The following is a 13,740-nucleotide window of genomic DNA, read 5'->3' as shown; positions in this document are numbered from 1 at the left end:
TAATCTGTGAAAGGAAATACATCAATAGAAAGCACTGCTTGTTAAAACTAAAATTTAGACAAGTCTCATATGGTTTTAATCATAATATCCTCTCAGAATTCAGTGTCAAAGGATTCTTGTTTTTTTTTAATTATGCTTGGCACAACAAAGATTACCTTAGGATAGTGCTGATAGTTTAGGTAGGAGAGAAAAAGCAGTAAAAGCTCTATCATCCTCAAATGGAAGCGAGTTGTTTCATGGTGTAATAATTGTTGTCACTGCTATGCTTTTTCTGTAGAATTTGTCTTCTTCATCTATTGAATACTACCAATGTGCATGCTATGTGGATTTAAATAACAAACATACTTCCAGCAAAATGGTTTGAAATAAATGTATATTTGCAGTATGCAACATAAAATATGGTGTTATCACCATGTCATGTGTACTGTCTGCAACAAAAGTGTAATCTTTGTATGGGGATATAATATACATCCAAGCCTGATGTTTGGCTGGATGTGGTATGAATAAAAGGTAAAAAAAATTATAAGACAAGAAAGAGACACTTACTACTTCCCGTACTCCAGTTGCTTCTGCAGCTGCTGAAGGGCTGGCCTTCCTTTTAGAGCTGTGCTTTCCTAACACATAGTGAAGAAACGAGGGAGGGGGGAACAAAATCTTCTTCTTTGCTTGTTTACCATGGTGAATTTGATGGATTAAAAACATAACTGCAAATGTGATGCACCCAACAGAGAGAAAAGGGGTCTGATAACTGCAGTTTGCAGGGGCTGATGTACCAGATTTCTTCAGACTTCGAGGAAAAGCGAAGGCAGAGAAACTCAGTTTTATCATCTTTGAAAACATCGGTAGGCTTGTAAGATGAAGGAGTGCAGAAGTTCAGTAAAAGCAGTTCTCTGCACTGTTTCTGAAGGGTGGTCCCTGAACCAGTGATGTTATGCGCTGCAAAAAATATTTCCCTTTAGTGACAAATCTCTTGTAGACTACAGGCTACAATATTCATGAAAGACCTCTTGGATTGCTGGGGTGGTGTTATTTCAGGTTACCCTTGTTGGCCAGATATGCCTGGCTCAGTGGACATGGAACAAGTCAGGGAAGGAGCACTTAACTTTTGTTTTCTTTTTATCCTTTCGTTAAAGGGAGAGCGAGGAATCCCAGGACCAGTAGGTCCTCCTGGAGAGAAAGGTGTCATGGTAAGTTGCAAGTAAGGCAGAATCCATAAGTGTGTTACAAACACCCTTTAGCTTCCAAAACAGTAATAAATTCTCACCCTTCTGACTGTGCAAGCCTTATGGAAAAGGGTAGTATTTATGATGTATTGTTCCTAGTAAGTCTTATTTAGCAGCTTCGTCCCATCTGTGATGTGCAAAGTGACCCACTGAATGAAGCAGCAGAGCAGCTGCATTTTTGAAGAATAGCTTTAAGCAGCCTTACACTAAGAAATTAAACACAGTTGAAAGAAGAGACAAATAAGGGAAGGAAAGTAAAATAACAATCTCCTGTGTATACTGGGGTAACACAAGTTATTTTAATTAACAGACTGGTAACTATCATCATGTCTAATTCTACTATGCAGCAGTACCCAAACAACTGCTGTGTGCCACTCTTGTGAGAGGACTGGCTTTCCGACAGTGGCACTTGTCATAAATCAGCTTGCAATGTTATGTGCAACATTAAACAGTCCAGAAGCTATTGTCATGTTAGGTAGATTGATATGGTACAGAAGTAAAATGCTACTCATGTGCCCATTGTCAAGTTCATGTCAAGTACTCAAGGAAAAGTTAATAGGATTTTGTTGTGTGCTTGCTAGCTAGCTCTAGAATGTATAGAGAACACTTAAAGACTTAACTGTTTACAAGGAGATGATGGAGATTATAGGCAACATGCTACATTTTGCTGCAGATGTGGGCCTGAGTATGTCGCAGTGGGGAATTGGGGTATCCATTGGAAAGAAAGAGTCCAAGTACCCTCAGGCTGCAGACCAATGATCCATGCATCAGAGGACAATATTTTTTTAAGCATTCTGTGCTTCATTAAATCTCTCTAATCTAGATTTATCATCAACCAGCTGCATTTGATCCATGAAAAAAAAATCTTATTGGAGAGATTAATAAGGGGTTAATTAATATAGGATCCAATCTTAACTACTTTTTTGAACTATTAGTAATGCTTATTAGGTTCTTAGTTGCTGTCATGGTTTAACCCCAGCCAGCAGCAAAGTACCACGCAGCTACTTGCTCCCTCCCTTCCTCTCCTCCTCATCCAGTGCGATGGGGGGAATTGGAAAAATGTAGAATCCATGGGTTGAGTATAACAGTTTGAAATAAAATATAACAACATTAAAACAATAATAGGAAAAGGTGAAAGAGGAATAAATCCCAAGAAACCAAGTGATGCACAGGTCAGTTGCTCACCACCTGCCGTCTGATACCCAGCCTGTCCCCCCAAGCAGTGGTTAGTGGCTCCTGGCCAAGTCCCCCCCAGTTTATCCTGAGGATGATGTTCTATGGTGTGGAATATCCCTCTGGCTAGTTCAGGTCAGGTGTCCTGTGTCTGCTCCCTCCTAGTTTCATGTGCCCCTCCTCACTGGCAGAGCATGAGAGATGGAAAAGTCCTAGGCTTGTTACTAAGTAGTAAGTTACTAAGTAGTTACTAAGTAGTGCTTACTCTAACTAAAACATCTGTGTGTTACCAACATTATTCTTACACTAAACGCAAAGCACAGCACTGTAACAGATACTCAGAAAGAATTAACTACCCTAGTTGAAACCAGGACAGTTGTTTTAATGACTATTGTGATATATCCAAACAAAATAGATATATCTAAACAAAATTTTGGGAATAAATTCTGTGAGATTAAATGCTTTATTAACTTACCTCAATTTTTTTCAGGAAAGTAACTGAATTTTTACTTTCTTACAATAACAATTCTGCTAAAACTGTTCTGTCTTTCCTATCTTTCAACTCTAGGGCTACCCAGGACCTCCAGGTGGCCCTGGACCTGTGGGGCCAGAAGGATTACCTGTAGGTATAGAATGGTGCTTTGGTTTGACATAAAGTGCACCAATTTCAAATTGTCTTTTTGCTCTGATGAAGCTAAGAACAGTTTCTAATATTTGCTGCAGTCTGTAAAACTGTCATGAAAAGTTACTCATCTGTAAACAGTCTGTTCATCTGCTCTTTACCAAGATGATCCATGAGGAACAGGAAAACTAATCATTTACTCATCTATTTAAAAAAAGTACTCAGCTGAGACAAGTAGGAGAATAAGATTTTTTTAAAGGTGGTTTGTAATTGTGCAAGTTTTATTTTTAATTCCTGTATGCCTAATATAATTTAAATATGTTCATTTTGTGTTTAGTTTCATTCTTAACCAAAACCAATTTGTATTCTAATTTGCTATGTGTAATTGTGTTATAATTTGGCTAATATGGTTCTTCAGTACAAACAAAAAACTGAATCTTCTATCAGAAAATATTAGGGGGTTTTAACATAATGTTGCTGAAATATAAGTATCCTTTAGCAGGTTTTGGATGTTGGACAGAAGTCATGTATCCAACAGTCATATCATGATTTTTTTAAATTCAGAATAAAGTTACATAGTGTCTCTTATTTAGATTTTTCTAGTTAAATTGTGCTAACACAATTAATTGAATTTGAACCATGAGTGAAAGTATTGATTTGTATTGGTTGCACTGAGTGCTGGTCAGCGTGCATGAGCCTTGTAATTTTCAGAAATCTGTGTATAGAACGCAATGAATAAGAAGTTTATTTGATGTGCAGGGACCTTCTGGGTCAAGAGGACCACCAGGGCCGCAGGGACCTAAGGGAAGAAGAGTAAGTCATACTGCTGTTTCATGTTACTTGAGCAGAAGATTATTGTGTTGCCAATGTGAATTTGATGTGTGACCCGTGTACAGGTGCTTTCTTTGAACTCTGTCCTCCAGATTTAAGCAGTACTAAAATCAGACAGATGAAACTTGCATTTCCATGTAGAAACAATATGAATCTTCATTTTTCCTCAAATTACAGTTAAATGGGGTTTTGCCGTTGATGTCAGCTGAGAACAGGGCCGCAACCAGAAAGACCGCTAACCTTATTTTCTGTATACGTAAGCATGCAAATAGTTTGTTTTGGCATTTATAGCTACCAATGACATTTATAGCTACCACTGGTCTGTTTCAATATTTTAAGACTATTTTCTTTATCTGCCAATCACTTGTACTTCCTGTCTGGAGTTCTTTTGGACATGTTTTTGCAGTCTGAGCTCAAAGTGACTTGAGGAAAACACCGCCACTTCATAGTACAGATAGGTTTGGTTGCACCATGAGCAAGCCTATTCTTACTGGATTTAAAGAGCTTGTTGAAAAGGGCAGTGAAGATGCACCTGTCTAACATCAGCCTTACCTAGCAGTCTGACAACATATCCAGGCTTCCTATGAAACCTGTACAGCTCATACCAGTGGCTGGACCAGTGTGTCTTCACAGCTGGCGTTAGCATCAGGCAGTGCTTACCGCTTACTCCTGATGAGTTCCCTGAATCCTCATTGGTGAGATTATTTTGTTGGTTTCTTTCTGTTGCAGGAAACAGAAGCATTTGTTGCTTCAGCAAAATACAATTACAGCCTTCCTTTATCCTCCTTTGTTATCGTGATATGTATGTTTTTGAAGAAAATGTGGTAAAATTTGAAAAGTTGTAAGATCTGGAGGTGTCCCTCCGGTTAAAGATGGGTGCTTGAGAAGCACACATTGCATTTAAAGTGAGATTTTAGATTAGAAAATATTGCGATTAGCAAACTTAGTAATACAAACTTTATTAACTTTATGTTCTTCTATATTATTTTTCCATGATTGCTTTACTGTTAGAGGTCAGGTAAAAAGTTATATTTTCAGTATATTCAAATAATATATCTGAATATATCATATATTTGATTATTAATATACTATATTTGAAACTATATTTTGAATATCAGGTATACTTGAAATATACAATGCTTAGAAACTTTACAGTACACTACAGGATTATTCATGGAAGAAACTTCACATGTTTCACAAGAGTCTGTCTTCTTTAGTATTGTTTCCTCCTCTTCAGAAATCTGTTTTAATTTAGCTCTTTTCATGGTGCAGTTTGTAGGAACAATTTATGAAATTTAGCATATGAAATGTATCATTTCTCTTAAAAGTCTGCAGTAGTGATTCTGGGTTACCCTGTATTAGAGAGTTTTCCAGCTGGCAATGGTTGAGGTTGTTTTGGTTTTTTTTTTGCTGTGTAGTTTCAGGCATAAGAGTATAATTTATCCCAGACTTCAGTTTCTTTAAAAGGGTGAAGCAGATTTGAGTGTACACTTCAGATAAGTACAAGATTTAAGTACCTATCAGAAGGAGATTTGTCTGAGTCTGGGTTTCAGGATTAAAGACGTTCTCAGCAGCTCATGGAAAAGGACATACCCACCATTATCAGATAAAAGTCTTCCTTTTTCCCTTACAATAGATGGTCTTTTAAAAGTCTATTTAATAGGATATATAAATAATATTTTTTTCTGGGGAATTCATTTGTTTTGTAACAGACAATTTAATAAGGAGTTATTTGTACAAAAAAAAAAAAGACACAAAATCATATATATGCTAAGAAATATGCAGTATTTGATAATGCTACATACAGAAATAGCAAATGCTTCCCACATTCCTCAGGTAACCTGCTGATTTGCTGAATTGAGTATGTTGTATATAATCTATCAGTGCCCAGAAGAATGAGTTTATTGAGGCCTGTTTATCAGGCAAAAATGAAATGCAGATATATTTGTTTGTGCAACATATCTAACAGAATTCAAAGAGAAGCCTAAATTAGCTGCAGAGGGTGAGAATCCACCCCCAGTGATAAGCACAGTGAACTAGCAAGAACTGGTGTAAGCAGGAGCATCCCACCCTGGGCATCAGCTGGCAGAGAAGTAGTTCCTGAAGTGTTCAAGAGGTGCTTATACAAATTTGTTCAGTGGAGAGTGGCTCTAGGGGCTCCTGGGAGCCCGGTGTTAGTAACTAAGGCAGCCTTCTGACAGGAGTATGAATCTGCTTTGGTTTAGAGGAGCAAAGGGAAAAGCAGCCTTTTTGCCTCACAGGCAGGTTTGAAAATGTAAATCAAACCAGAAATGCAAAGCAGTTGTGAGGCTGAAAAGAAGTAGCAGTTTGGCAGCACTTTTTCTTGGGAAGCATGACTCAATGAAACAGATGGTTGCTTTACCTCTTTGTGATTTCAGTAGGAGCATGTCTGAAAGTGAAATACATGCTGAAGTGTTATGCTCAATCAGGAGACACAAGCCAGGGACATCAGATGAGGAGTACACAAATCCTGTTATTTTCACTGTAAGATGCTGATGTTTGAGCTTCACCTAAAAAGGAAAATCTCTTGGGCCTTGTCGGTCCACCAGTTTCAGTTTGACTGATGGCCCGTAGGATACTGTCAGTTAGGTGGCTAGCTCAAAAGTAATTTGGTGTAAATAGTTGTCTCTGAGATTGGTACTGATTGCAGATTGTACATTTTAATTCCTCTGAACATCGTATTCACTTCTAGACTTCTCTTCTGATTTTTCCCTCTTGGCAAGTCCATCAGCTAACATCACCAGAGCTGGATTCAAAGCCAAGCTGCTGACATGAACATGAGTCCTCCCCTGTAGGCTCTCCTCCCTCCCAGCAGCATCTGCTACCTGGTGGTTGCTTTTATGGGAGAATGTCTTATTTTAATTTAGATTCTATTTTGAAGGTAGAAGATAGTTTTTATTTAAGGAGTGTCACATCTTCTGCCAGCTGAGGAGTCTCTGAGGGAGTCTGTCTGTATGATTTTGGCAGCACATCATGGAGTACATTGCTTATAATTAAAGATCACTCAAAATAAATCCCAAACATCCCAACCTCTGTGGAAGTCCCAGTTTGGCACTGTGGTTTATGACTTTGCCTCCATTTAGCATGACTGGGAATGCTCATGAAAGGGGGTCTCGGAGCAGACCCAGCTCTTCAGGCTCTGTGAAGGAACTCCCACTGAAGCCACTGAGAATTTTGTCTGCTCTCAAGATCAAAATATCAGACACAAAATGGAATCTCACATAAGGAAAATATCTGGGGGCCCTGAAAGCTGAGGTTTGTCATCACTGGATTCAGAAAGAGAAGTCTCAAAACCCTGAGCTCTGTGTGGCAGGGCATGGAAAAATGCATACCACAGTCACATACAGAAGTTAAATAGAATCATATGGAAATTTTCTTTTGCTGTGTATTGAAACAAGAACGTATCCCATCTTCACAGCTGGTATCTGCAGGAAGACTTAGGATCACTGACCCTCTGCTTCTGCACTGTCACAGAGTAGAATTCCATCCTCTCATAAATTCTGGACCTTTCAGCAACCAGTTCACATCCAAGATTACCAGCAGCCTACTTCTGCCTGAGAGTATCCAGCTGCTCAGTCACCAGTTCACCCGGGAGTTCTGGCCAGCTGAAGCCAGGCTGTTTTAAGAGTCTATGGAGTATCTCACCGTCAGGGGATTTGGGTGGATGTCCCACTGACCATAGTGCTAACACAGATCTTCCTTAGGTCGTGCTGGTAACTTTATGCACTTCACCTGGAGTCGCGTGGAAGGTTGCACCCTTTTGTGACCCACACTTTCCTGTTTAGTATTAATCTTATGAAAGCACAAAAGGAGACTGCTTTGTGGATACTGCAGTGGCAGAATGACACTCTGGGAGGTGGAAATAACTGTATCTAAGAGAAGGAATTTCTCTCTCTGAGTAGAAGGAAGAAATACATTTGTCTGGAAGACATACTGGTAGCAGTGTAAGCAGCCACAAAGCCATTGTTTCATATTTGGTGTTTTAAAGCTCAATAGCAGTAAAAAATGTACTGGCATGAAGAACTTTAGTTATCTAAGGGCATCAGCACTGTTTTAATGAGTGATATTTTTCATACCTCTAAAGGCAGGGAATATGGCACCTCAAAAAATGTGTGCACTTCAGGGTTTTGTGAAACAAGTGGCTTTGTGATACATCAGTAGCCAAGTGTGTTTATCTGTCTTAATTATTCAAAGGAAGTGAGACAAAAATTGATGTAATTTTCTAATATATCAACCACTAAACAAGAGAAGTAGCTGTCTAGTGTGTTCATGTTATTTTCACTCTTCCATTTAGGAGGCAGGATGAAAATGAACAAAGAGTTAATTGGTGCTTCTTGCCTTCTTAGATGAACTTTTTCTCAGCTTATCATCCTAGAGTTTTCATGTAATGTGTTCCATTTTAGAAACAAAGCTGATCCCGTGCCAAAGAAAAAAGTAGAAATCATTAGGCAGCTTTACTGCTCAGCTCCTTTGCAACCTGAATTAAGTAACAGCAGGCAAATCATTTGTATTTCTCATTCTGTGCTAGCTATAGTAGGAAATTTACAGATGCAATTTACATGTGCCAACAGTGAGTTTCATCACACTATTTATAGGAATGTTATGGTGTGCTTTTGTTAGAATAATGAACTGCCTTTCCCTTGGATTCCTGCGTTCTATTCTGTGCCTGGCTTAAAGGTAGGCTAGAGGTAGGCACATCCCAGAGCTAGAATCTGAGCATCATCTTGGTCTGTTACTTTGTTTTCAATTCAGAAGTATATAGTAGAAGGTTGGTGTTTTGAATGGTATCTTTTAGCTTGATTATTAGTGATATAATCAGTTGTCATACCTTTCCTAATGACTGGGCAGTTGATGTGAACTCCATTCAAGTGGAGAGCTGTGTGACTAGCAGAAAGGTTTTGGTGTGTCACGTGCGTAATAGACTGAGAATCCTGTGCAGTCTGGTAACGGGACAATTTCTCAAACTATGGGCTATGACCCTCTTTGTGATTAAAAGGAGGTCACAAGTGTTCAAAGAATTTATCTGTTAATATGATATATGTATTATATGTAAATACTCAGTCCTGGCTTAAACCAAAAGAAGAAAGGTAGCCAGGCTAACTCAGGGATTGCCTCATAAAAGTTGTGTCTGAAACTACTAAGGTATCAAAAATATTCAGACAACTTTCCCTGCCTGTTGACTTTCCTTTTCCTATGGTTTCTGTGTTCCCTCTTGCTGGCCAGAAGCAGCAGTGCTGAAATGCTGACAGATAAACTTCTTGTTGGATATTTCTGACTCTGCAGGGCCAGATTATTATGTATCAGCTCACAGGAAAGGCTTTTTCTTGAGAGATTTCCATTTCAGGAGAAAAGCCGTAATGATTCTGAATACACACTGTTCCTGAGTTAGCACTCAGATTTTCACTGTAGCTCCGGAAGGAAGTGTGTGGGTGCTCACCGTCTGCTCTGACAGAGGTTTGGATGTGCATCAGTAAATCCAAGTAAGGGAGAACAGATTTCTGCAAAGTTTTGTCTCAGAAATTCAAAGGAGACATGGAAGTCACATTTTTGAGGGGAAGGTAATGTATAAAAGTCAGATGTGCTTCCACCAAAGTCATTTTACAACCCCCTGTTATTACCTGTTAGAACAGTATTGCAACTGCCTAGAAATCAGTCATGATTGCATGCTCTGCATTATAAACCATGACCCAAAATGTAAGGTTCTCTACAACTCAGAAAAGCACTTGGAAAATTCAGCTCATTTCCCTCTAGGCAGTGCCTTAGCAGTGTACTAGTTCCCTGTGATTCCAGCCCGGATGCCACCAAGGAAGATGTTACGCCTCATCCTCCCACTAGATACTGCTGTAAAAAGCCTGGCTCTGACTCTGGCTCTGCCTCTTGCTTTAAAGTAGTCTTTCAGTTTATGTTGCTAACAACAGGTTTTCTATGTCAAAACAGTCATGGCGCTTAGAAATGTGGAAATAACCTCCTGCGTCAGCATGGATAAAATATTCTTTTCCATTTTTCTCATGGTTTCTTTTAAGGATTTTTCATTTACTTGTACACTAATAGATTTAGATTTCCAATCTTAAATAATCATTTTTTTTAATGTTTTGGCAATAAATATTTGCTATATTGTAATACAGTAATATAACAGGTTATCTTATTCATGTATTTATTATAAAGTCAGTTTACAAGAGAGATTTTAGTCTAACAATAGAGCAGTTCATTATGCAAGATTAGAAGCTGCTTTTAATATCGTCTCAAACTGGTTTTCTAATGGAAGAACTTTATCTGCTTGTTTATCAGTCTTACTAGCAAGCTGGATTTTTGCATATACAACTTATATGCTCTAAAGCAAACTCTCCATATAACCAGTGTGCACCTAAATTATTTTAAATATGTGTCTGTTACATGCATACAAATTGCATGAAAAAGAGAGTAGAAAGTATCAGCCTGCAAGCTGGCACCAACAGAGACCCTGAACATTCTGTTTACAAACAATATTTATTCTTATATTCATATTTCAGCAAACCAAGAATTTATTTTATTCTTTGAAGCTTTATTTCACACTTAACTTACAATGAAAATTGGTTTTTGTGCTAGCAAAATTTGTGTCCCCTCATGTTGCATCTCCCTGATGAGAACCACAAATAATGCATAATTAATATTCCAAATCACTTGGTTTACTATTCAGGGGCCAAGAGGTTTAGATGGTCCTCCAGGAGAACCAGGAGCACAAGGCATTAAGGTGAGTGCATTGCTTAATACTAAATAAAACATCTAGAGAGACCATAACAGATAAAATAGAAAAGAAAGAAATAAACAAAAAAGACAGCCCAGCATGTCAGAAGCCATAAAGTTCCATGTAATCCATTGGGAGATTTGTGAATTTCTGCCTTCTTCAGGTAATTCCCTATTACGGTAAAAGCCCATCTAAGCCTGAATCTGCACTTCCTGCAGTTACCCAGCATTTAAACTGACAGCAACTGTATGCAGCTTATCTAGGAAACACATATGGAATTCACACACTGTTGGTTATTTATCAGGGAGAAAGAGGCAATCCAGGGAAGAAAGGAGTTCCTGGGTATATCGTAAGTATTGGACCAAGTCTTTGTAGTAAGCCTTAACACGGTTGCTACTAATTTCTGAGCTGTGTTTGTAAATTATCGGAATCCGGTATTGTCTTTAAATACTTCTCTTTGACCAGGGTAAAGCTGGAAATCCAGGAGAAAGAGGCGATCAGGGAGCAGTGGTGAGTATGAAATTCTCTACTTCTACAAAAAAAAAAAAAAAATAATTCCACAAAATAATATCACACTTTGTTTAACACTGGAATATGAGGGAATTTGTTTACTTTAGAGCAGCTGGAAACCTCTGACAACTCGGTTTGCATTTATTCATATAAAGAATAAGGGGCAGAAGTGAGAGTGTGAACATAGTCTGCTACAAGACCAGTGTTTCCATGAAGGATGGTCTACAGAATACAGTATCTGCTCAGATTTAGGAGCTTGTTTCTTCTCACCTTTGAAACAATGGGTTTTCATTTCTCTTCATTCGCTAGGACTGTTAAATGTATTTATATATGGGGAAGTCAATGAAGCAAAACATCATTAGGTTGGAATTGATGGGAATTAGTACATTTATTGCAGAGTGTAAGATACTGCTCTATTATTCCTGCAGTTTCTAGGAGAGTGTAAGACAGAGATACTATGAGCCAGGTTGAGCAGAAAGAAAACAGCTCTAAATCTTATTGATCATGTCAAATACAGTTTGCAGGGTAGAACACTCATAACACTGTGTTTAGTTTCTCATACAAGCAGCACATGAGTCTGAGGAGAATAATGAGGAGCCGATAAACAGCGGGTTGGCCAAGATCCATCCCAATGTAAGAGAAACTGAGGAAGGATTTATTCAGAGCTCCCTCACCTGTTGTAGGAACTAGCAATGTGGCAATGCATGACAACCAGAAGAAAGGGCTGCACATATTTCTTGAGTGTTTCTAAGCAAGTTATTGAGTGAGCAGAAATAAGAGAGGAAGTGGCTTTTTGCAGAATATGAAACAGCTTGTTTCCACTGATTTTTTTTTTTTTATTTTATTTTATTTTAATCTCCTAGGGTTTGCTTGGGCCTCCTGGAACCACAGGAGACAGGGGACCAATGGGAGAGCCAGTAAGTTGATCCTTATGCGTCCTTAAAAATTTTTCCACGTATTATACAGACGTCTCTGGTAACTCAAGCTGTGGTTAGATAGGAATTGTGGGATAATTGTTCCAAAACTGCAGGGCTAGGGTCTGCCTCCCTTGCTTAGCCTAACTTGTTCATAAGGAGATTTGTTAATCATGTTCAGAAGCACTGAAGTAAGGGGTTCACAGCATGAGAGAGCGTGATAGAAACTGGACCACAATATTATGTGGCTTTACACTGCATTGAGGTAGACATCTACTTTACGGATTATGTCAATATGTGCCAACACTGATACTGGTGGTATTTTTGAGGGGCAAAATTTAGGGTGGTTATTGAGTAACTCAGGGACCACATCTATTTGGCAGGTTGAATTTTCAACAAAAAGGAGACTGCTGTAATAAACCTCAGACATTTCTCTGCTGGATGGATTCAAGCCACACTCACTTTTATGTGGCCAATATTGTAACAGAAGTTCATGCAGAGTCTGCAGCAAGTATATGCAAACTGCTACAAAATGCAGCCATGAGAGGAATAGTATTGCATTGCTTTCTCTGGGGGTAAATCAGGTTAAATAAATACAGTGAAAGAGAGTGTGCTGTCCTAGGGGGAACTGGGAGAAGGCTGCTGGTTTATAGTTCAGAAATCTATTAGAGTTGTCAAACTTCTGAAATGTTATTTTGCATATCATATTACATATAGTTACTTCAAATCTTGAAAGTGAACTGTTGCTATAAAGCATGTTATTTCTACTAATTATTATTATTATTTCTAGTATTATTAAATATTATTTCTACTAAGCGGTAGGTTGACATGCTTACAGAAATCCATTGCACATTTTGGGGGCTAGAAAAATACTAACATTTATTTTGGTGTTTCCTGGGTAAACTTTCCTTTGGATATACTTGCCTACTTCACTTGAGCTACCAACTCCTAGGAGTGGCAAAATGTGTCAACAGAAAATGTATTTTCTAACAGTTATTATTAGATTCCTGTCACTTTATTGCTTCCATTTATTTTATCTAATCTTCAAGTTCTGACGTCTGAGAGCCTTACAATGCAAGGCTTATACATAAAATTCCTGCCATTTTTTGGTTGAGTCTGAATTTTCTTTTATATAAATGACTATCAGCCTTATCTAATCCAAGTGGTCTACTCTTTAGCAACCTACATTTCTGCTGGGCTTATCGTCTTAGAATCTAAATGTACAGTGTCAGAAGTAAGAAAAGCTTAGCCTTTGAAGCGATGAAAGATTAAAGTGTCTTCAGAAAATAGTCCATGGAGCTAGGAAAAAGTGATGAAAATTACACAAGTTGTTATGAAATGAAATGTGTGACTCTAATTTGCCCATCCAAGCAGCTTGATTTCATCTTCTGTCACCTGATCACTACATGAAAGCCAGCTGCTGAAGCAGTTTCTCTGTCCCGGTCACTAGTTGTCCTCAGAGCAGAAAACCCCTAATTGTTGATGCAGAAGCAAAAAAGTAAGCAACTAGAACTATTTGTAGTAACGGGCTCTGTCTAAAGTATACTCTAACTTACTTGTCAGGTATTTAAGTAAAACCTTTCTTTGCAAATTACCTCTTGTTAATGGTTTAAAGGAGTCCCTACATTGCTATAAATTTTTGGCTTCTGAAATTCCCTGAAAGTCTCAAGGGAAAGATACATCACCAATCCAGCAGACGTAGCTCCATGGTAATATTATGAA

The 13,740-nt window shown here is 38.3% G+C and overlaps 1 protein-coding gene across 9 annotated transcripts in view; it reads left to right on the top strand.

Annotated features, from left to right (window-relative positions):
* The window catches only part of COL24A1 (collagen type XXIV alpha 1 chain), a 140,587-nt gene that overhangs the window by 91,999 nt on the left and 34,848 nt on the right, over nucleotides 1-13,740 (top strand). For all 9 annotated transcript variants that reach the window (XM_065675219.1, XM_065675220.1, XM_065675221.1 and 6 more), the window contains 7 exons: nucleotides 1,134-1,187; nucleotides 2,965-3,018; nucleotides 3,778-3,831; nucleotides 10,547-10,600; nucleotides 10,899-10,943; nucleotides 11,060-11,104; nucleotides 11,968-12,021. In XM_065675219.1, coding sequence (XP_065531291.1) covers nucleotides 1,134-1,187; nucleotides 2,965-3,018; nucleotides 3,778-3,831; nucleotides 10,547-10,600; nucleotides 10,899-10,943; nucleotides 11,060-11,104; nucleotides 11,968-12,021 — 360 coding nt within the window. The remainder of the gene's footprint in view (nucleotides 1-1,133; nucleotides 1,188-2,964; nucleotides 3,019-3,777; nucleotides 3,832-10,546; nucleotides 10,601-10,898; nucleotides 10,944-11,059; nucleotides 11,105-11,967; nucleotides 12,022-13,740) is intronic.

This window comes from Lathamus discolor, chromosome 3 (genome assembly GCF_037157495.1).
Source record: "Lathamus discolor isolate bLatDis1 chromosome 3, bLatDis1.hap1, whole genome shotgun sequence".
Classification (NCBI taxonomy): Eukaryota; Metazoa; Chordata; class Aves; order Psittaciformes; family Psittacidae; genus Lathamus; species Lathamus discolor.
The sequence above is the reverse complement of the archived record's forward strand: the minus strand, read 5'-3'. Positions and strand labels throughout refer to the sequence as shown.